We start from the raw sequence: 24,035 nt of genomic DNA, 5'->3' as shown, positions 1-24,035 counted from the left end.
TTTGAATTGTTTTTTTTTGGAGGCGAGTTTTTAAAAAAGGTCTAATTAAGCAAATGATTAGTATATTTAGTTAAGTCAATTTGAGGGCTCAGCTGAAAGGTTTGGGAAGCTCTGCATTAGGACAATTCGGTTGGTTTTCTTATTTTTTTACTGTACAAAAATATTCTTACAGGATTCTGTCGACTGAGAGCAAGCAAACAATAGACAACACCAAAAATGTGACTGGTTTAGCCCCCAGGAGCCCCTCTATTGAATGAACTCCACTTCATAAAGTCAAATGAAACCTGCTGGAATAATGCGAGGTTAACATATTGAATTACACACTGTCGCTTTGGAGTTTCCTGCACGCTTCTTAGTGGAAACGTCTGATTTTGAAACGTTTCCAAGTGTAACGTGAAACACTACTGCACTACTGTTAGTGCTTTATATGCAATGATCTGTTTTGTATTGTCTTTGATTACAATAATGTTAAATAAAAGATCTAAATCCTGGCCGTGTAGTTTTATTTATTTTTTTATTACGTCTCAATCCTAAAATTCTAGGTGAAGTAAAGCTTGTGGCTGCAGCTGTAGGTCTGTTTCGTGTGTGCGGGGGAGGGAGGGGTGCAGAATGCCAGTTACACAAAAAGGCGAGGTTCAGCCAGGACTGTGAGAGGACTCCAGCAACGCCCTCCACCCTTAATAGTACAGCTCCTTGTCCCACCAGCCTGTCGACAAAAACAGAGAGACAGGGTGAGAACATGTGTAAAGGGTTCATAAAAAGATTCCAAGTGCAAAACTGGGATTCTGAGTGCTGCTGTGCAAAGCGTTCTGTTATCTGGCTGCTGTCAGCCGAGAGAAAGTGTCGATCAGACGTTCCTGCCTTGGCAGTTGTCTGCTCAAGACCTTGGACCATAAGGTCTGCCCGCGGACGGGGCGTGTGTAAAACAGGGAGCGATGCTTACTTCCTGGATGCCGGCGCACTCCCAGCTTTCTGATTTCGTCGTAGATGAAGATGAGAATGCCGTAGGGAACTGGAATGAACCACCACTGCACTCTGCGGGGGGAGAGAGAAAGAGATAGAGAAAGACAGCAGTGAGGCGTGACTCCGTTGGGCTTGACCAGTGCACCCCCTGGGCTGGGAGCCAGCTGGGGGAATTCATAGCTGCTTGTGAGGCATCGCAGGGGACTGGCACGCCCTGGTCACTAGTGTCAGCGCTCACCTGATGGGCATGAAGTTGAAGATGTTTGGCATGCCAGGGCAGTAGCAGAGGAAGGTGCCGAGACAGAGCTGGAACACGATGGCAGACAGAAGCACTTTGTTCCTGAGAGAGGGAGAGAGAGAGTGTGACACAGAGCTACACAGACACGGACAGATACACACACACACACAGATACACAGACATGCACACAGACACGCTGGCATGCACGCAAAGACACACACACAGAGAAACACAGACACGGACTCAAAATGAGTATTATATACACATTGACTTGGTTTGCAATAGTGATATGCTTTTTATAGTCCTGCTTCTTCAAATGAATATTTGAAAGACTGGTTTCACTTGAATAAATATTTTCATTCCCACTTTAAGAAACTTGAGAGTCAGAACCAGCTGCTGTTTTTTTAAAATCTTCCATTACGTCAAAACATCAATTCATAGCAACAAAAAAACAGTGAATTGCCTTTTTCTGTGGAACTGCAGTCTGCTGTTTGAAGATGGGACGGGTTCTGCTGTAAATGGATCCGCGCAGATCCAAGGCACTCACCTGAAGAATCCTTGCTGGAAGAGAGACAGACGGCGGGTTTTTCGGATCAGCACGTCCGAGATCTGGCAGATTTCGATGCTGACGAAGAACACGGTGTAGCAGGTGTACTCCTGGTAGAGGCGCTGAGCGAAGGTCTGCAGGAGAGAGAACGAGAGAGCGTGGAAAACAGGCGCTGTGCGACACACTGCCCCGCTGGATTCTGTCTCCCGGTCGGTGAGATGCGATGAGGTTTTATATTTTTATATGTAACCCTCCTCTTTTGCACAGTGGTTAAGACACTCGCTTTTATGTTACATGCTCCCATGTGTTGCTTCAACTGTTTCAGTAAGGTGTGTGTACTTTTTACATTTTATTTGTTTTACATTTCGACAGCTTTTTAAATTGCATTCCACTGCCTCCAAGATGGCTTCCCATGCACCCGCATGGCCCAGTCGGAACTACATTTCTCATGATCCTTCTGCTCACTGGTAAATCCATCTCAGTTACATGTGTGAGCAGGAGGATGATGGGAAATGTAGTTCCGAGAGGTCCATGCGGGTACATGGGAAGCCATCTTGAGGCAGGGAACGCAATTTAAAAGTTTAAAAAAAGCGGTCAAAATGGAAAACAAAAAATAAAACAATACACACACCTTACTGTAACAGCTGTAGCAACACATGGGAACATGCAACACAAGAATATTAGAAGGTCCTTCTACTCCCGTTAACCTCTCAATTAACCTCATTAAGCTAATCATGGGTTCTACTGGACACATTTCATATTTTTTGCAGTTCATGATTTGTAAAAAAAAAAAAAATGCACTTGATTGAAGGTAACACTGCCTATGAAACATTTTGAAGCTTGGAGAAAAGCGTTACTTTTGTCCAACAAATGAATCAAATAATTAGACCAAAGAAGTTGAGAGCTTGGGGTGGAACGAAAGCCGAAAGACACCGCTGGGTCCCTCCAGGTTTGACAGCCCTGCTTCACAGAGAGGCAGAGCTGCGTCTCTAACGTACCCATTCTTGCCCATAGCTGTCCTGCACTTCTTGGTTGTGCGCGTTCTCCCAGGCTGATCGTAGCCCCACGCACAGCAGGGGGCGCCACCCTTCCTGAGCCAAGCATGTGAAGTAGTCTGTGAATCCAGCGAAGGACTGGATGGCTCCTGTGGGAGGGAGACAACGAAGACGGCTCACAACCTAAACACCTGGACCGCGAGCAGCAGTGCGCAAATGCATAGAGAAAACAAAGAAACAATTGCTCCTGTGGTTTTAATTGGTTGTGCGCGTGAAACGCAGGGAGGGGAATCAACGCACCAATCTGGAAGTAGGAGTAAGCAGCCAGGGATTCGTTGACCAGCCGATCTTTTCTGGGGTTCCTGGGTTTCAGATTCATGATGTCGCTCTCAGCTTTTTCGTAGGCCAGTGACACCGAAGGGAACTGTGGGATACAGGAGGTCATCCCTGTGTCTTATGTAAAGAATTATGTTTTTTTATTAAGGAGAAACCAGCAGAATATAACAGGCTTAGTGGACCACCCTAAGCAGCTGAGTACTGCATCACTCTCTCACTGCCAGCTGCTTCCATGTCCCTATTAGAAGCTTCTTGGTTCCAAACTTAGGTTGTCTGCACCCCATTATCTATAGCCAGCTCGGCAGCCGCCTCTGTGACCTTGAAGGTCCGTTGCTCCTGGCAATCATCTCCGAGCACCTGCAGTCTTATCTTGATTTCCTGCTGGACATTTTCCACGAAGCAAGTAAATGCAGCTCTTAAAGAGTTAAGTAGCGGGGCTCCGAAAAATATAGGGGGACCCATCCCCACGTGTTGCTGCCGCTGTTTAAATAACGTGCCTGCCGTTTCTCTCTTCGTTGTGAACACACTGACAACTTTTTACACTTTAAAGTCTGTTTCAAAGCTCTGTTCCAAATGTCTGCTCTAGTGCACAACGACAATGATCCGGGATGCAGGAAAGTCAGAGTTTTTAAAATTCGTTTACAAAAAATAAAAAATAAAAAGTGATGCAGTGATTTTAGAGGTTAGGTTAAGGATTTTCAAACCCCAGTGCGCTAGAGCAGACAGTTTGAAAAGAGCTTTGGAACAGACTTGTCAGTGTCAGAAGTTGGCAGGATGTTGACAATGAAAAGAGAAAGGACCGGCACGTTATCTAAACGGATGCGGTGGCGCTGTGGGTTTATTATTTATTTATTTATTTTTTGCGGAACCCCGTCACTTGCTCTCGAGCTCGTTCCGCGTGGCGCGGCCCCAGGATGGAAGCGTTTTCGAAAGCAGACTCACGATGTCCGTGGCCAGCTCGATGAACAGGATGGTGATGCAGCCGAGGGGCAAGGGCACGCTGACCGTGATGTAGATCAGGTAAGGGGTGAGCTCCGGGATGTTCTTGGTCAGGGTGTAGGCGATGGACTTCTTCAAGTTATCAAAAATCAAACGGCCTGCCGGCAGAGAGGGGGAGAGAGGCTGTTAACAATGATTACATGAAGGAGTACTAACAGGTGGCTTGGAGTTCATTATAACCTCCCTCATTAAAGTTCATCTCAGTATTTTTTGCAGTTTTTCCCAAGCTTTCCCCATGGTTATAGTCTGTGTTTTCCTGGTTCACCTTGGGATTCTACGTTTTTAACATGCTTTACCATGTTTTAATGCTTCCTTATGCTTTACCATCTCTCTGTGCTTTACAATGCTTCCTTATGCTTTACCATGCGTTCACTGTGCTTGATTACACTTTACTATGCTTTTACTATGGGGATACTTACAAGAGCTGTTAAAAAAAAACAAAAAAACAGCACACCCCTTTCAATGACATCATTCAAAACCCCACCCTCATCCACTCTCAGTGTGGCACTAGCTTCAGTATGCGAGTTCCTGAAAGCTCCCCGGCTCTCTCGCGTACCCTGCTCCACTCCAGTGACGATGGAAGCAAAGTTATCGTCCAGCAGGATCATGTCGGCTGCGTTCTTAGCTGCGTCCGAACCCGAAATACCCATCGCGATTCCGATATCAGCTTTCTTCAGAGCGGGGGAGTCGTTTACACCGTCCCCTGTCACCGCGACGATAGAGCCCTGTCACCGGGAGTGGGAGAGGAAGAGGAAGAGAGAGGAAGAGGGGGAGGGAGAGTGAGGAAGAGGGGGAGGGAGAGTGAGGAAAAGGGAGAGGAATAGGGAGAGAGGGAAAGAGTGAGGAGGGAGAGGGGGAGGAAGAGGAAGTATGAATATGGGAACATGGAGTCAACTTTTCTAAGGGACCAGAGTGTAAAAATTAACCCCCACCCCTAACTCTTCTAACCTAGGGCTGGCCAAAGTTGCTCTTTCGACTCCTGGTCTTCGTTCCAAACCCTGTTCTAAATCACCTAACTGAATTCAAACCTCCACGCAGACTCTGAATTAGCTCATGATCTCATTTCACCTGTTGAATGTCCCTTCAGGACTGTGATTGGACCCCCCCTGCACGAACCCGCTTTCCTGAAACCCTTCCTGCAGCTCCCACTCCTCTCCCCCTCTCACCAGTCTCTGACAGCTCTCCACGATGATCAGTTTCTGCTGGGGGGAGGTCCTGGCGAAGACCATCTCCGGGTGAGTGCGCAGGAGATCATCCAGCTCCTCACTCGTCATGTCCTTCAGCTGCCCGCCATTCACCACACACGCCCGGGCGTCCCTGAGGGCATGATAACGCGAGGGTACGATAATGAATCAGGCGATTCCAGCTGACGCCAGTCATCTTGGTTGCAGCTTTGCTGAACTTCGGCATTGCAAAGCTTGGTCAGTGACATAAGGACAGAGAGACAGAGAGACAGATGGACAGACTCACCGCTTGTTAACCTGCTCGACGGGAATGCGCAGCCGCAGGGCGATGTCCTCGACGGTCTCACTGCCTTCCGTGATGATGCCCACGTTCGCCGCGATGGCCTTTGCTGTGATGGGGTGATCCCCAGTCACCATGATTACCTGTGAGGGCAGAAAAACACATCAGTGTGTGTGGAGGAGGATGGGGAGGGTCCTTTATCTTTCTGAGATGTGATCAGACCACAATCCAAGTATTTTATTAACAAAGCCTGAACAGATAGCCCTCCATTGCTATCCCAACAAACCCAACACCTGATGAAACTGCTTATTCAACCGGTGAAGGAAATATAAAGCCGAGGGAACACGGGGATGCTTTTCAGGGACAGCGGCTTGAAACCTGGTTCCAGGAGACCATCGGGGGACCTAATTAACGGTTGCTGTGTCAAACCCTTGGTGTGTGCTGCGCAGTGGCCTGAAACCTGGTCTCCAGTCTCCTCCGCGTTCGCTCAGCCTTTAGGAGAATGCCTGCTCTCCCTGGCCCCTCCTCTCGTTCGTACCCTGATCCCAGCGGTCCGGCACTTCATCACGGCGTCCGGCACAGAGGCTCGAGGCGGGTCAATCATCGAGATGAGGCCGGCGAAGCAGAGCCCACTGGTGGGGAAGTTCATCTCGTCCACGTCGAACCCGAAACCTCGGGGGTGTTCCTTCTCGCTCAGCAGCAGGTGACAGAATCCTGGAGGGCGAGGGAGGGGGGGTGTATGTCAGGAAAGCGGTCTTAATTTTTTGACCTCCCTCCCTCCTTCCCACTCTGATTAGCTACCCACTTGCCCTCTCCCCTCTCATCAAGTCCCACTCCCCCAGCCCTCTCTCTCCTAGCCCCCCTAGTCCCTCTCACCCAGCATCCCTAGTTCCACCCTCTACCCCCTCTCTCCAGCCCCACTCACCCAGCACCCTCTCCCCCAGCCCCCCCAGGTCCATGTAGGCGGTCTGGAAAGCCTCTTTCCACTGCTCGTCCAGGGGCAGCTCCTGGCCCTTGATCATAATGGTGGAGCACCGCTCCAGGATGCGCTCTGGCGCCCCCTTCATCACCAGCAGGTAGCGCAGGTCCAGGGGGTCCTCCAGCTCATGGACAGACAGCTACAGAGAGAGGGTTGGGCGAGGTGAGATATTATAAAGAGTGCCACACACGCACACACAGCACCACGACACTGGATCCTCAGCTGATGCACTGTCCTTGCACTCTTGCACTGCCAACATGTCATTGTAGATGTAACTCGCTGTAATCCTAACTTGTTGCATCCTAGTTCGTATTGTATTCTAGTAGTATTATTTGCACTGTCAGCTTACATTGTACTTAAATATTGCGCTTGCATTGTAACCCTTTACTGCCCTGTAACACCTGGAAGTCGCTTTGGGTAAGTCATTTTATTTTAGGGTATAAGGCACGTTTGGAGATCTCCTGCCTCCATCGCTTGCGATTGCTTACTGTACCTGGAACTTGTTGGTCGAGTTGAACGGGAGCTCACAGACTTTCTTGAAGCGGTTCCGATAATCCACGATGTTCCCGAAGGCGAGTTCAGTAAACTTCAACAGGGCAGTCTCAGAGGCGTCTCCCACTACATCTCTCTGGAGAGACGAGGGGTAAGAACACTGAGTTACTGCTGCATATGGACACTCTCCACGCATCGCAACCTTAGACAGAGAGCCCAGCAAAGACCAACCAGACAAATCCCAGTAAGGGTTAAAGGACTGAGCTACGGAAACTGAAAGAAGGGCATTAATTTAGCCTGGAACACAGAAGACCCAGAGGAGGCATGAAGTCTTTCAACTCTTAAAAGGTGTTGATGAATACAGGACCAGAGGGGACACAGTTAGAAATCAAGTGAAGATAAGGATAGAAGGGAAGGAGACACTTCTTCACACAGAGAGGGGTGAGGTTATGGAAGGGGTTATATAGGGTTGGCTACTCGTGAGGCTGAGGCAGAATCACTGGGATCCTTTAAGACCCGACTTGACAAAGAGATCTGAGATCAATCAGCTGCCAGGAACCGCTCTCGTTCATAAACTTTCGTTCGTAAAACGATTCATTGCTGTCAGCCAATCATCTTTCAGTAGGAGCGTTCCTTATCAATACACTTTAATATTTAATTAAAGGGGCTTTAGTGGTCCAGCGATTTCAGAAAGGGGCTTGTTACCAGGAGGTTCCCAGTTCAATCCCAGCCACTGACTCCCTGTGTGTGACCCTGAGCGAGTCACTTCATCTCCTTGTGCTCCGTCCTTCAGACGAGACGTAAAACAAACGAGGTCCTATTGGAAGCGACTCTGCAGCAGCAGGTGATGAAACAGAGTTCACCCCCCTAGTCTCTGAATTCGCTAAATGACTAATTAATAATAATATTATTATATTAATATCTAAATGACTCATTAATAATATTATTAATATCTTGTATTGAGTGGTTTGTGGTTCACCTTGGGAATTGGCACAGCGTCCTGTCCAGGTTTGAAGACGGCTCTATTACACAAGCCAGCCACTCTGCCTAGCGCCCGCCACGTCTCCGAGGACTGATCAAAACTTTGACCTTGAAAAATAAGCATGGAAAATATACACATATTAGACACACTTTATATACAGCAAATATTTTGCATCACTGTATAGAATTAATTAATCTTGTTTCATAAAGTACATTTCAAAATCTAATATGAAATACTGCTATTATGGCCTGCGGTCAACTTCTGCAAGATCATTTTGTAGTTTCTTTGATTGCGTGATGTTAAGTAAGAGATCTAAATTATGTTCATATATTTATTATTTATTTTTTAATTATGTCTCAATCCTAAAATTGTAGGGGATGCAAAACCTCTGGCCAGAGCTGTAAATATGAAATATGAACTCAAACGGCAGTCTAATAATAGATACAAACCTGCAAAGCACTGCATCTGTTGACTATGTATTGGTAAAGCTGTGTAAGTGAGCATTGATAGATAGACAGACAGACAGACAGACAGACAGACAGGCAGGCAGGCAGGCAGGCAGGCAGACAGACAGACAGATGCTCTCGTGGTGCGGGTTCACGGGACACATTTCTCGTACCTGATTGGTCCTCTGTGGTGTCAGCGGAATGGATGTGGTTGTCGAACCAGAGGTGGGACACGGTCATCCTGTTCTGGGTGAGGGTGCCGGTCTTGTCGGAGCAGATCACTGACGTGGACCCCAGAGTCTCTACGGCCTCCAGGTTCTTCACCACGCAGTTCTTCCTGGCCAGACGCTTGGCTGTCAGAGAGAGACACACCTGGAGAGGGACGGGGGACAGGAGTTACTCTACTATGCTCTTGACTTCTCAACCCTAGTTGAAGGATTGTCCCTAGTGTCATATTTTCACAAAGCTCCAAACGTACCGTCATCGAGTCAAGGTATGATACAGCCATCAAGAATTGTTTACTTTTTGTATTGAATGTGCTATGCCCTGTATTTCACTGTATTTAATGTATTTGCATTGTGTGTTCTTAATGTGCTATGCCCTGTATTTCACTGTATTGAATATGTTATGCATTGTTCCTCACTCTCTTGTAAAGTGCTTTGTGATGGTGGTCACTATGAAAGGCGCTATATAAAATAAAGATTGATCGATGGATTGATTAATCTCGACCCTGACCCTTTGGCCCTTCCTCCGCTCACCGTGACGGTAGCCAGCAGACCCTCGGGCACGTACGCCACCACGATGGCCATGAAGAAGATCATGGCTTCCAGGAAACGGTAGCCGATCGTCATGGCGACCACGAAGAAGGTGGCGCCGAAGAAGATCGCCAGGCCGGCGATGATGTCGACAAAGTGCTCTATCTCGATGGCGATGGGAGTCTTCTCGTTCCCCACCCCTGAAGCCAGGCTGGCGATGCGACCAATGATCGTACGGTCACCAGTGTTGATTATAATGCCCGTCGCAACACCTGCCAGGAAGGGAGGGTGAGAATGTTTCAGTGTACAGCTCTGGACAAAAGTTTTGCATCGCCTAGAGCTTTAGGATTGAGACATAACTAAAACAATAAATAATATGTTAACGTAACATTATCCAGCAGGTTTCATATGCCTTTATGAAGCCAAATTTGTTAATTCTATAGGGTGATACAGAACTTTTGGCCCTAGCTGTACTAGGGGTGGGGTTGGGTTAGGGTTAGAGATGGGGTTGGGTAAGGGATAGAGGTGGGGTTGGGGTTGGGGTTGGGGTTAGGGTTGGGGTTAGGGATAGAGGTGGGGTTGGGGTTAGGGGAGTAGGGTTGGGGTTGGGGTCAGGGTTGGGGTTGGGTAAGGGATAGAGGTGGGGTTGGGGTTGGGAGTAGGGTTAGAGGTGGGGTTAGGGTTGGGAGTAGGGTTAGAGGTTGGGTTGGGGTTGGGAGTAGGGTTAGAGGTGGGGTTAGGGTTGGGATTAGGGTCAGAGGTTGGGTTGGGGTTGGGAGTAGGGTTAGATTTGAGGTTGGGGTTTGTAACTCAGTTCAGGGTTAGCGAGAGTGATAAAAAGCCATGACTTTTCTCGTATACCTTCGAGGCAGGTGGTGGAGAAGAAGGCAATGTTCTTGGTCTCCAGTGGGTTTTCGTGAGTGAACTCGGGGTTTCTGGACTGGGGCTCCGACTCTCCGGTCAGAGACGAGTTGTCCACCTGGTGGAGGAGATGGACACTGTGAGAGAGACATCACCGTGCGCAGTCTGGGCGAAAGGGTCCGGCTGCTCAAACCGTATGAAATGAGGTCTCTTATACAATACGATGAGACACCCTGCACACCATGTACTCATCACACAAACGAAGACTCAGGAATAGCTTTAAAATTACATAAAACCAGTGGTTGAAGAAAAGGGCTTGATACCAGGAGGTTCAAATCCAGGCTCAGCCACTGACTCGCTGTGTGTGACCCTGAGCGGCTCACTTCGCCTCCTTGAGCTCCGCCCTTCGTAGGGGGAGTCCTACTGTAAGTGACTCTGCAGCAGCAGCAGCAGTTGTTAAGCATCTGACTAATAATAATAGCAATAATATTAATAATAATACCTTGAAGCCCTGTGCGGAGACGATGCGCACGTCCGCCGGCACGCGGTCCCCTCCCTTCATCTCCACCAGGTCCCCCACCACCAGCTGGTTGGCGTTGATGTTGAACTTCTGCCCATCCCGGAACACTGTCGCTTGCTGGTGAAACGTCACAAAACCCATGATTTTATATGAGCCAACTTCTGTGCGTGTAAAAAACCACAGACTCCCCTGACTGTGTGACTGTCCCCTGCGCACCACGCGGCTGTGCCTTTACCAGGGGAGACCCTCGGGGACCCCTGCGCTCCCCCGGCTGTGTGACTCTCCCTGCACACCACGCGGCCGTGCCTTTACCAGGGGAGACCCTCGGGGACCCCTGCGCTCCCCTGACTGTGCGACTCCCCCCTGCACACCACGCGGCCGTGCCTTTACCAGGGGAGACCCTCGGGGACCCCTGCGCTCCCCTGACTGTGCGACTCCCCCCTGCACACCACGCGGCCGTGCCTTTACCAGGGGAGACCCTCGGGGACCCCTGCGCTCCCCTGACTGTGCGACTCTCCCCTGCACACCACGCGGCCGTGCCTTTACCAGGGGAGACCCTCGGGGACCCTTGCGCTCCCCCGGCTGTGTGACTCTCCCTGCACACCACGCGGCCGTGCCTTTACCAGGGGAGACCCTCGGGGACCCCTGCGCTCCCCTGACTGTGTGACTCCCCCCTGCACACCACGCGGCCGTGCCTTTACCAGGGGAGACCCTCGGGGACCCTTGCGCTTCCCTGACTGTGCGACTCCCCCCTGCACACCATGTGGCCGTGCCTTTACCAGGGGAGACCCTCGGGGACCCCTGCGCTCCCCTGACTGTGCGACTCCCCCCTGCACACCACGCGGCCGTGCCTTTACCAGGGGAGACCCTCGGGGACCCCTGCACTCCCTTGACTGTGTGACTCCCTGCACACCATGCAGCCGTGCCTTTACCAGGGGAGACCCTCGGGGACCCCTGCGCTCCCCTGACTGTGCGACTCCCCCCTGCACACCACGCGGCCGTGCCTTTACCAGGGGACACCCTCAGGGGTCCCTGCGCTTCCCTGACTGTGATGTACCTGATCATAAGTGTGTTGTAATCTTGGGTCATTTCCAACTCTGAGGTTATATATTTTCTTCTCCCTGATATCTTTGTAACTAGGTACTTACCTGAGGGACAAGGTTTTTGAAACTGGCGATGATGTTTGTGCTTTTAAACTCCTGGTAGTAACCGAAGCAGCCAGTAACGACCACGACGGCGATCAGGACGATAGCCAAATATAACTGAGAGAGAGAGAGAGAGAGAGAGAGAGAGAGAGAGAGAGAGAGAGAGAGAGAGAGAGAAAGGGTTAAAAGCTTTTCATACTATTTTAGTATTTATTCTTTCTCTCTCTGGCGATCTGTTTTTTTCCATTTAACAAGAAGAAATCTTTGTCTTGTTAAGACCCAAGAATGGATAGTCTAGCATTAATGCATGCATGTTTGTATGTACGAATGGAAAGTATGCAATATGTATACAGGCGTGCATGTATTAAGACTGATGTTTCTTAATTTATTTGAAAAAAAAAACATGACTGATTACAACTGTATGCAAAGTATACATGTATATGGATGTATGCATGTTTGTGTTCTTATGAATGTGTATGTATGCACTGTGTGTGTGTGTGTGTGTGTGTGTGTAAATATTTGTTTCTTCAGCCTTACATCATCATAGCTGGTGAGGTTTCCTTGTCCCATCAGGATCCCGAAAGCGATGAAGCAGATGACAGCGGCCACCCACATGAGACACTGCAGCCCTCCTGCCAGCTGCCGGGCGAACTTGATGTATTCCGGGGTCCCCTTGGGCGGCTTCAGCTCGTTGCAGCCGTCTCGTTCCAGGACCTGGGCAGCCATGGTGGAAGTCATACCCTATGGGAGAGAGGGGGCGTGGCAGTGAAGTTACAGGCAGTTCTTCGGGTGTGTCTCGGCAGTATGCGATTGCCGGCCCAGCTGTATTAAATTTATTGATCCACCGGGCTTGTAGAGATTTTTCGAAAGTTGTCGCTGCGTCCCCAGAGTGTGTGCGGTTGTAATCTGTTTTGTTGTTATATACTGTGGGACTACAATCCCCAGAATGCATTCCACATCGCGTAGCATAACCTGAGTCATGCAGACTCATGCAGTACCGCTGTAACCCCACCCCCTCCCCATCCTTACCTCTATCCTGCCCCCCAATTCTCTGTGGACCCACACTTTGTTTTCTGCATTTCAACTATTGGTAACCCTAACCCTCACCCTCACCCTCGTTCTAATCCCAGCCATAACAAGCTCAGGTGTGTCTCATCGTCAAACTCACAGTGAAAGCAGGACTGGATCAAGCTGCTGCGCAGCGGGAGTCTTACTGTATTGTTCTGCGCTCACTCACCTTGGTGACGCTGGTGGTGTATTTCATTTCGAGCTCCTCAAAGGACAGCTGATGGTCGTCCTGCAGGAGAGAAGAGGAGGCGCCAGCGACAATGAGCCGTTTTTATTGACAGTTTAGCTGTGCTGTTATTCGTTTTAGCTTTCTTTTCTCTCTCTCTCTCTCTCTCTCTCTCTCTCTCTCTCTCTCTCTCTCTCTCTCTCTCTCTCTCTCTCTCTCTCTCAATCTCTCTCTCTCTCTGGAAAAACTTTTCCGCATGCAGTACATTGTAACCGTGTATACTAACATTGTAAGGATGTGTAAGCACGCATGGATTTACTATCTCCGCTGTAAATACTGTCATGAGAGACACGATGTTTTTTCATTTAGATATAATAGTTACGCAAAAACTACCAGGAAAAATGATTTTTTTTTTTTTCCTCGCATTTTAAAGCTGTCAAAGATAATATTTTCTCAATAAAGCTGGTGTAAAGGATGGAAAAGAAGCGATGGCAGTCTGAACGAATCAGAAACGCATTCACCAGCGACACAGCCCCGCAGCCGGGAAGGCGCTGTGTTCTGCGCTTCTTTCGGGGCGGCGCTCTGAACGCTCACTGAGGCGCACGGAGTTCTCAGGGTGACCGGCTTTGCGTTTAATGAACACGCTGGCTTTGCGGATTCTGCCGTGCATGCGGTGGCTGACCGCCTGCTTTAGCGCTGTTAACTCACGATATCGATCTCCTTTTTCATGTTCTCCATTCTCTCCTTCTTCTTCTCCTTTTTCTTCTTGATTTTGGCTCCCATCTCTCCGTTGCCGTCCCGCTCCATCTCCACGAACACCTCGTAGGAGTCCTGTCGGGGGGAAAAAACACGGGGGTGAGAATTATAGGGTCTAAAACAACGGGACCCCCAAACAGAGTTTTTTTAGAAATCCTGTATCCAAGCAATAGCAAACATTGATAATATTACTACTGTAGTTTTGACAACCAATTATAATTGCGCGTCTATTGCAGTGACGCATTGTATCCTGAATTATCAACTTGCTTGCTTATAAGCGACTTTGTATTTAATTGTTAGCTCATCCGATTTTTTGTTTATTAATGTTCTTTAGGAAACAAACAACAAAAAAAAAATATATATATTAATAGCAAAATGAAGGTCGATCTTGAACAAAATATGGATAAGGTAACATGCAAACATTTTTAGAAATGAAATATTTTATGAAGCGTTTTGAACCATTTCTGGTTTGAATTTTTTAAATGTACGTCCCAGTAGAGGTTTAATTTTTTGTACATTTTAATTTGGTCACATTTTAGTCTAGTTTAAGGACCCCCCCCCCCCCCCCCCCTTTTTTGGCATATTATCTGTTAACAACTACGTTAATAACATGGTTGTTTATATATAATATAGTATATATATATATATATATATATATATATATATATATATATATTATATATATATATTATATATATATATATAATAGTTATATATATTCACAGGTGACATATTTGCAATACATTTCATATATTTCATCAAATGTATGTATGTATGTCTTTACCATATATGTACACTTAGAAAAAAAAAAGTTTCTATCTGGAACCATTAAAGGTTATTTGCACCGCTATCATAGGAGAACCGTTTTTGGTTCTTCAAAGAACCTTTTAAATTGATTTCAAATGGTTTAAAAGAACCACCTGATAAGGTATAAGGTTCTTCAAAGAACCCTGACAACATTCAAAGAACCATTTAAGAATGGTATCACATATTTAAAGTGTACGGTAGTTTTGTATGAATAACCGTGACGTTTTGTGGTAAACTGTAAAATGAAATCGATTTTATCATCGTGTATTTTTTTTTTTTGGGGGGGGGGCTGTAAATCGTAAGGTCATTTATTGCAAAATGAAGACTATAATTCGAGTTCTACTTACGTTCTTCCCCATCTTGTCCCGTTACAAAGTATCCCGTGTAACCGCTTAAACCAGCTCTTCAGAGGACTGCTCTCCCGAGTGCTTCGCGCTATGAATCTTTCCAAACTGTCAGCCTCCCTCTCTCTCTCCAAACTCCAATCCCTCCCCAACCTCAGAACAACAATATCGCAAGTGTTAAAAGATTCGGCTTTTATACACCCCCCCCCCCCCCCTTCCAGCACACAAAGTCACACACTATACCTGGCCTTATTTTTTTCGATGTCAAAACTCCTTTGTGTACCCGTTAACTGATAGCGAGCCAGTGCAAAGCGGCGTGTTGTTCCCTCAGTGTTGTCATTGAGCAACCTTTAAATATGCGACCCGACACACAAAAAGGTCCTTCATTGTGTTTATCATATAATACTTATAACTAGTATTAGCGGCAGCATTATTTTTACAAGTTTGTTTTGCACCCCCGTCGGCTTGAATTAAAGGCTGTCGACTATATGTCTCACATCAGAAAGGATATAACCTTCAAATACAATCGAGTTCATGGTGTAATACGGGCCTCATCCAGGTAGTTATTTGTGTTGTTATATACAGTTAACAACTTGTAACTAATAACTTGTAACACAGGAAGTGAACGGAGAGAGGAAACTAGGTCCACTCACTCCCACCAAACCTGACGTGCAGGGGCGGCCTGGCTTCTGATCTTTGTTCCAACCCTGTTCTAAATTGTTTAATTGAACCAATTAAATCTCTGCTCAGAGCCTGAAGTCGCACATTATCTTATCTGATAAACCTGAAGTAAGTGACCTTCCAGGACTGTGCTTGACACATCATCTCTAGCAGTACCGGGTAGCCTCTTCAGTCACTGTGTGTATAATTGGACAGTGTTAAGTTTCCCATATGTATCTATTTTATAATGCACTAGCTGAAATTCAACATTTCAATATTTCACGCATGACAAATTGGGGAACTGTAGCCTTAAGGTTTCCTGTAAGTTCCCGATCTCGGGTGTCGCACAGTGCGCTCGGAACCCTTTCCCTTTTTTTAAGTTTATTGTTTTTTGTTTAATTTTTAGTTTTTTGCAATTTTTTTTTTTTAAATGTGTTCTTTTTATTTATTTATTGGTTTTGTGGGTTTCTTTAATTTGAGATACGTGGCTGTTGTAGTGATCCAGCAACTAAAAAAAGTACAACATTTTGGATCCAAACACAGCCCTCGACCTTCCCCTGGATGAAAGATGAGGCCGTGCAGAGTTTAGATGCACTGGCTCCTGCGGGGTCCGAATGCGTAAAGGAACAGAGAGGCAAGCTTTCTTCTTTATATATATTGCAACCCCCCCTTAATCCCACCCCACGCTCCCTAAACCAGCCAATCACAGCCTCGCTCCCCAGACCATTATCCAATCACAGACTTCCATGACATGCACCCCTGGCGTGAATGACTCCAGGGCGCACCTTCAGGAGTCCTATGCAAATAAGCGCAAGGATTTAAAGCGCCTATCTTCAGTGCCTGCCTGCCTGCGCGCCGCATTATCTTATCAAACAGCGAGAACAAATCCGCGCGTCTCACTCTTGCGCACTTATGGTGTCACAAGCGGAACGGCCGCCTCGGCGTGTCAGAGAGCTCCTCTGACATCACAAAGACCTCTGTGTGTTTGTATTGCAGAAAGAAATGCTTATTACCCGCCTCCGCAATTGAAGCACATGAAGGTTGATCGGGTCTTTTAAATGTAGATCTGCACTGTTTTTCAGCATACCCCTACAAGTCTGACAGACTATATCTGTATGTGCTACACGAGGCATAGTAATAAGACTCCTATTGCACAGCAGTGTTCACCCAGTCCAGGTTTTACTACTAGCTTAATTAGCCACAGTGTGATCCAGGAATGGATAAAACTGCTGCGCAACTGGAGTTTTATTTTGATCGCTGCTTTGTAACTGCAGTTTACTATTACTAGACTGGACTGGACTGGAATTACATTGTAACTGCAGTTTAATATCACTAGACTGGACTGGAATTACATTGTAACTGCAGTTTAATATCACTAGACTGGTAACTGGAATTACATTGTAACTGCAGTTTAATATCACTAGACTGGACTGGAATTACATTGTAACTGCAGTTTAATATCACTAGACTGGACTGGAATTACATTGTAACTGCAGTTTAATATCACTAGACTGGACTGGAATTACATTGTAACTGCAGTTTAATATCACTAGACTGGACTGGAATTACATTGTAACTGCAGTTTAATATCACTAGACTGGACTGGAATTACATTGTAACTGCAGTTTAATATCACTAGACTGGACTGGAATTACATTGTAACTGCAGTTTAATATCACTAGACTGGACTGGAATTACATTGTAACTGCAGTTTAATATCACTAGACTGGACTGGAATTACATTGTAACTGCAGTTTAATATCACTGGACTGGACTGGAATTACATTGTAACTGCAGTTTAATATCACTAGACTGGACTGGAATTACATTGTAACTGCAGTTTAATATCACTGGACTGGACTGGAATTACATTGTAACTGCAGTTTAATATCACTAGACTGGGCTGGAATTACATTGTAACTGCAGTTTAATATCACTAGACTGGACTGGAATTACATTGTAACTGCAGTTTAATATCACTGGACTGGACTGGAATTACATTGTAACTGCAGTTTAATATCACTAGACTGGACTGGAATTACATTGTAACTGCAGTTTAATATCACTGGACTGGACTGGAATTACATTGTAACTGCAGTTTAATATCACTAGACTGGACTGGAATTACATTGTAACTGCAGTTTAATATCACTAGACTGGACTGGAATTACATTGTAACTGCAGTTTAATATCACTGGACTGGGCTGGAATTACATTGTAACTGCAGTTTAATATCACTAGACTGGACTGGAATTACATTGTAACTGCAGTTTAATATCACTGGACTGGACTGGAATTACATTGTAACTGCAGTTTAATATCACTGGACTGGGCTGGAATTACATTGTAACTGCAGTTTAATATCACTGGACTGGACTGGAATTACATTGTAACTGCAGTTTAATATCACTAGACTGGACTGGAATTACATTGTAACTGCAGTTTAATATCACTGGACTGGACTGGAATTACATTGTAACTGCAGTTTAATATCACTAGACTGGACTGGAATTACATTGTAACTGCAGTTTAATATCACTGCAGACTGGACTGGAATTACATTGTAACTGCAGTTTAATATCACTGGACTGGACTGGAATTACATTGTAACTGCAGTTTAATATCACTAGACTGGACTGGAATTACATTGTAACTGCAGTTTAATATCACTAGACTGGACTGGAATTACATTGTAACTGCAGTTTAATATCACTAGACTGGACTGAACTGGAATTACATTGTAACTGCAGTTTAATATCACTAGACAGGACTGAACCGAAATTACACTGTAACTGCAAAAGACATGGTGAGGGCTGTTAATCAATACAGTCATTACTGGGCAAGAGGATCGTCATGACGATCAATCAATCAGTCTTTCAATTTTATTTTTATGTAGCGCTTTTCCTGTAGAACGCTGGTTCAAGTTCATCCCAGAAGTGCTCAGCTGCATTGAGATCCAGGGATTGCGGTGGCTGTCCTCTGCCTTACACCTGAACCCATTACCCGCCCTGGCACGGTAATTGCCTTGAAACTACCACCGCGGTATCAAACTGTTGAGTAAACTTGATCCGTCAAAATGCTGGTATAGACTACGTCATCCCTGACCTTCACAACTGGAAACTGGAGAGAAAAAAGGTGTAAAATAACTGGGCACACTAAATAATAATAATAATAATAATAATAATAATAATAATAATAATAATAATATAATTTTTGGGGCCCTCTGTCTTTAATAAATAAACACCTGCGTTTCAAGTTTGAGAAATATTATTGATACAAAAGCAAACATTGCTAAGCTTTTGAAATTCTTCAAGGTCGATTTCTAACGACAAACAGACTTCATTCTCTTATCGCCACACGCTCGCCCAAATCGATGTTGCGAGCGGGTTTCGAACACTCCAGCACCCCTGAGGTACGCACTGAGGGGGGGGGAGGGGGGGGGGGGGGGGGGCGGGGGGGGTGTAGAAACAGAAACTTATCGGTTGAAAAAGCTGGACCTTATCAGCAAATGAAGTGATAAACTTCGAGCCTGCTATTTGTTATCTGAACTTGAAAAAGAAAAGCGCAAATGTTCCAAGAAACTTTTAGAATGGGGACGGCATCTTATTTTAAAGGTTATCAGCTAAGATGACGTGAGCCTTGCCAGCAGTTCAAACAGAAGAGGTTGCGCGTTGAAAAAAAAAAAAAAAAAAAAAAGCCGTGACTCCCGTGAGAATTAGAAACTGTCTCAGGTGGAGTCTTAAAAACTCACAGTCCTCGTTAAAAAAATTAAAAAAAAAATACAAACCGTGAGCCACCTCCCATTGCGCTGCAATATACTCGGCCGCGTGTTTGAAAGTGGTGCTGAAAAGCAGAGGGTGACGTTATCAAAACTTGCGGTAATGTGTCAGTCCTTCGTTAGTTTCTTTAAAAAAAAAAAAAATCTTTTCAAAATCTTTTCACTTTCTGACATTACACGGGTCAAGTTTTAGTACTCGTATCGCATTCTGACGACCTACCACTTTCTAACACCACACTGGGACTTGTTTTTGCTTCCATATTCTACAGTATAAATGCGCAAGGATACCAAAAACTACTCCAATAAACCTTTTATCCTTATGCGTTTGCTGCTCACTTTGTTTTTGGCACTGTAGACATCAGGGCTGTCCGGTATGTGTGTGTGTGTGTGTGTGTGTGCGTGTGTGTGCGTGAATTAAATGAACCCAGGAAAGGTTAAAGTTAGAGCCTTGATTTTAAATACCCATTTTCCACGCGAGAACGTGGATAGAATGGCTGTGGGCAGTGAAGGTGACCCGGTGGCTGTTTTCTGCAGTTGTTGTTCTACGGTTTGCCCACCAGGTGGCTCCATAACCACACGATCCTATCAAAGGCAATCAGTGTATTAGAAGCTTTGACTTCCCTGCTATCTGGCCAGCTTCCTGGCAGCCGCGCATTGCAAGAAATGCAATTAGGACATTCACCCTGGACTGATTGCTCAGACGCTGCAGAACGGGGAGCGAGGCCGTAGTGAGCTGGCTGATCTCAGCCCCGATCCCTGCCTCTCTCCTGCGCAGCCAGGCTTTGCAGAATTGCCAACTGCGCTTCCCGCTGAGCCTTCATAAGGGCCAGGGTACCGACGGTAGCAGAGACCCCCAGGACTCCCTGAATCAGGAGACCCGGGGCAGTTAGCAGGAAACACCTTCAGAAAGAGACACAATTATTTTTACTTTTTATATATATTTTTTCTCAAGTGGCACAGTGCACCGCACACTGGGGTGTCTGTTGACAAAACGTTTGATTCACGATCTCATTCAAACACGGATACCGGCCTGTACTGGGAGTTCCACAACACAAGCGGACTGTTTGTTTGTTTATTTATTTCTTTTTTTAAAGCTGCGTTCTGGTGATCTCCTGATCAAGGAGTCTGTCGACTTCTTATTTGACTCAGTCCTCCTGAAGTGATATTAAATTGTTTTACAGAATGCGTGCCACATCCTGTCCTTTGTGCTTCCAGATCACAAGGGGCTGGGGGATTCCGGCGACATCAATAATAATAATAATAATAATAATAATAATAATAATAATAATAATAATAACAATATGCTTAGCTTCTATAATAACCAGCACTAACCCCCAGATAAACACTAGCATGGATTTCATTGCAGATTTTCAGTGAAGTGGCTGGAAATGATGCAAACGTCATGAAGTGGCGACTGACTGCCTGGCAGATGAAGACACTGCCAGGCTTTGCAAAAATCAACTAAATAACTGAACCATGCAAAGGATTTCGTCCCCACTGAGGCGCCACTGCTCTCCCACCTCCTCCCTTTTCCTGAGCCCCAACACTGGAAGCAGAACAGGGTGTCCCAGGCCTGGCCCAGGGACCCCCTGTGTCTGTGTCTCAATCACCGAACCCTCAATTGAACTCATTAGCTTAATTAGGGCTTTTTAATTCGTTGTTCTCAGCTCTTAAAAAGCTGCATTTTTTCAAGTGCCCTTATTATTAACAAAACCGTGCGTTTACGTAGTGGATATTGAGTAAACGCCTGTGTGCATTACAATGTGATTCTGCGTCGCTGCAATGTGCTTTAATGTGGAAATCTTTCTGCATGATATATGTAAGTACAGAATTGTATCAGAAAGGGGGTTAGGGTTATAGCTTGCAAAAATGATTTGCACATAATAGAGAATTAAAAAAGGACCAAAAAGAAAGTACGCAGAAAGAGTACACAGAACTGCAAACGCAAGTCAAAAAGGAAGTTAGAAAGGCCAAGAGAGAAATAGAAATGAACATTGCTAAGGGAGCTAAAACCAATTCCAAAATGTTTTTCCAATATTACAACAGCAAGCGAACATTCAGAGAGGAGATTAAATGTTTAAGAGATACAAATGGCAAAATCATAGATGAAGAAAAAAAATAGCAAATATATTAAATGATTACTTTTCACAAGTTTTTACAAAGGAAGATACTGACAACATGCCCCACATGTCATCCAGTTCCTATCCAGTTTTAAATAAATTTAGCATAACTGAGGCAGAAGTGTTAAAGGGACTAGGAGCTCTTAAAATAAACAAATCCCCTGGGCCGGATGAGATCCTCCCAGTAGTACTCAAAGAAATGAAAGAAGTAATTTACAAACCGCTAACCAAGATCATGCAGCAGTCTCTTAACACAGGGGTGGTACCGACAGACTGGAAAATTGCAAACGTAATACCAATCCACAAAAAGGGAAACAAAACTGAACCAGGTAACTACAGACCAGTAAGCCTGACTTCTATTATATGCAAACTTATGGAAACTATAATAAGATCCAAAATGGAAAATTACTTATATGGTAACAGGGTCCTGGGAGACAGTCAACATGGTTTTAGGAAAGGGAGATCGTGTCTAACTAACTTGCTTAATTTTTTTGAGGATGCAACATCGATAATGGATAATTGCAAAGCATATGACATGGTTTATTTAGATTTCCAGAAAGCTTTTGACAAAGTCCCGCACAAAAGATTAATTCTCAAACTGAACGCAGTTGGGATTCAAGGAAACACATGTACATGGATTAGGGAGTGGTTAACATGTAGAAAACAGAAAGTACTGATTAGAGGAGAAACCTCAGAATGGAGTGTGGTAACCAGTGGAGTACCACAGGGATCAGTATTAGGTCCTCTGCTATTCCAAATCTACATTAATGATTTAGATTCTGGTATAGTAAACAAACTTGTTAAATTTGCAGACGACACAAAAGTAGGAGGAGTGGCAAACACTGTTGCAGCAGCAAAGGTCATTCAAAATGATCTAGACAAGATTCAGAACTGGGCAGACACATGGCAAATGACATTTAATAGAGAAAAGTGTAAGGTACTGCACGCAGGAAATAAAAATGTACATTATAAATATCACATGGGAGATACTGAAATTGGAGAAGGAATCTATGAAAAAGACTTAGGAGTTTTTGTTGACTCAGAAATGTCTTCATCTAGACAATGTGGGGAAGCTATAAAAAAGGCTAACAAGATGCTCGGATACATTGTGAAAAGTGTTGAATTTAAATCAAGGGAAGTAATGTTAAAACTGTACAATGCACTAGTAAGACCTCATCTTGAATATTGTGTGCAGTTCTGGTCACCTCGCTATAAAAAAGATATTGCTGCTCTAGAAAGAGTGCAAAGAAGAGCGACCAGAATTATTCCGGGCTTAAAAGGCATGTCATATGCAGACAGGCTAAAAGAATTGAATCTGTTCAGTCTTGAACAAAGAAGACTACGTGGCGACCTAATTCAAGCATTCAAAATTCTAAAAAGTATTGACAGTGTCGACCCAAGGGACTTTTTCAGCCTGAAAAAAGAAACAAGGATCAGGGGTCACAAATGGAGATTAGACAAAGGGGCATTCAGAACAGAAAATAGGAGGCACTTTTTTACACAGAGAATTGTGAGGGTCTGGAATCAACTCCCCAGTAATGTTGTTGAAGCTGACACCCTGGGATCCTTCAAGAAGCTGCTTGATGAGATTTTGGGATCAATAAGCTACTAACAACCAAACGAGCAAGATGGGCCGAATGGCCTCCTCTTGTTTGTAAACTTTCTTATGTTCTTATGTTCTTATGTTCTTCTTACATTGCGACGATGCATAATCACATTGGAATGACGTGCCTATGTATTTATTAATTAACCACTTATGCAAAGTGATTCGAGACACTACAGTAGGATGTGCAGGAACTTATAATATTTACCTTTAATCATCCAGCTAAGCAACCGCCTTTCCTAATACCACTTTCACAAATGACTGTGCATTCCCAGCCGCTTTCCACAATAAACAATGCAGCCAGCCAAGTCCTGTGCCTGGGGCTACCAAAGGGGCTTTGCAAGCTGTGCTAGAAAATGTGTTGTCAACATTCACATACAGGGGCTCTCAAAAGTATTCACCCTCATTTGACTTTTCCACATTTTATTGTGTTACAACATGGAATCAAAATGAAAGCTAGTGAAGATAGAGGGCAAAATGGATGCAGAAGAGTACAGAGAAATCCTGTTGAAGTCCGTAAGAGACCTGGGATTTGGCAGAAGATTCATCTTCCAGCAGGACAATGACCCCAAACGTACAGCCAAAGCCACACTGGAGTGGATTAAAAACAATAAGGTCAATGTCCTGGAGTGGCCCAGTCAAAGCCCGGACCTCAATCGAATATGTGGAAAGAGTTGAAAATCGCTGTTCACCAAAGGTCCCCATCCAACTTGAAGGAGCTTGAGCAATTTTGCAAAGAAGAACGGGCAAAAATTGTAGAGTCCAGATGTGCAAAGCTGGTAGAGACACATTATAGACTTTTTTTTGCGTTGCTTGCACACGTGTGCAGCATAGTGCGTTACAAAGCAACTTGGAATGGATGTGCGGGTAATTCAAATCAGCGGGAATGAACTGGGAGCTGAATTCCCGTGGGATGCAGCTGGGAATGCGTTGGGAATTTAAAATAATTAACCCGTTTAAGACCCTCGGTTTAATTCCATTGAACCAAATGCGTCGGTTTTGTGGTAGCTT

General features: G+C 45.3%; 1 protein-coding gene across 2 annotated transcripts; it reads right to left on the bottom strand.

The window, feature by feature from the left end:
* Positions 1-24: 24 nt before the first annotated feature.
* On the bottom strand, positions 25-15,006 carry LOC121299114 (potassium-transporting ATPase alpha chain 1). Of its 2 annotated transcripts, XM_041226662.1 has the most exons (23): positions 14,867-15,006; positions 13,665-13,787; positions 12,960-13,019; positions 12,260-12,463; positions 11,726-11,839; positions 10,560-10,694; positions 10,058-10,175; positions 9,200-9,468; positions 8,615-8,813; positions 7,993-8,102; positions 7,015-7,149; positions 6,468-6,660; positions 6,081-6,256; positions 5,549-5,685; positions 5,245-5,395; positions 4,635-4,803; positions 4,022-4,176; positions 3,044-3,167; positions 2,747-2,892; positions 1,749-1,882; positions 1,202-1,303; positions 944-1,035; positions 25-706 (listed from the first exon to the last, which is right to left on the bottom strand). In XM_041226662.1, exons 1-23 carry the CDS (start codon positions 14,876-14,878, stop codon positions 678-680), a joined length of 3,087 nt encoding a protein of 1,028 aa, XP_041082596.1. In that variant the 5' UTR covers positions 14,879-15,006; the 3' UTR covers positions 25-677. The 2 variants fall into 2 exon arrangements, with proteins under 2 accessions (XP_041082596.1, XP_041082597.1); XM_041226663.1 differs by lacking the exons at positions 13,665-13,787; positions 14,867-15,006 and adding an exon at positions 13,243-13,432.
* Between the last annotated feature and the right edge of the window lie 9,029 nt (positions 15,007-24,035).

The sequence above is a fragment of the Polyodon spathula genome, chromosome 24 (genome assembly GCF_017654505.1).
Source record: "Polyodon spathula isolate WHYD16114869_AA chromosome 24, ASM1765450v1, whole genome shotgun sequence".
NCBI lineage: Eukaryota > Metazoa > Chordata > Actinopteri > Acipenseriformes > Polyodontidae > Polyodon > Polyodon spathula.
The sequence above is the reverse complement of the archived record's forward strand: the minus strand, read 5'-3'. Positions and strand labels throughout refer to the sequence as shown.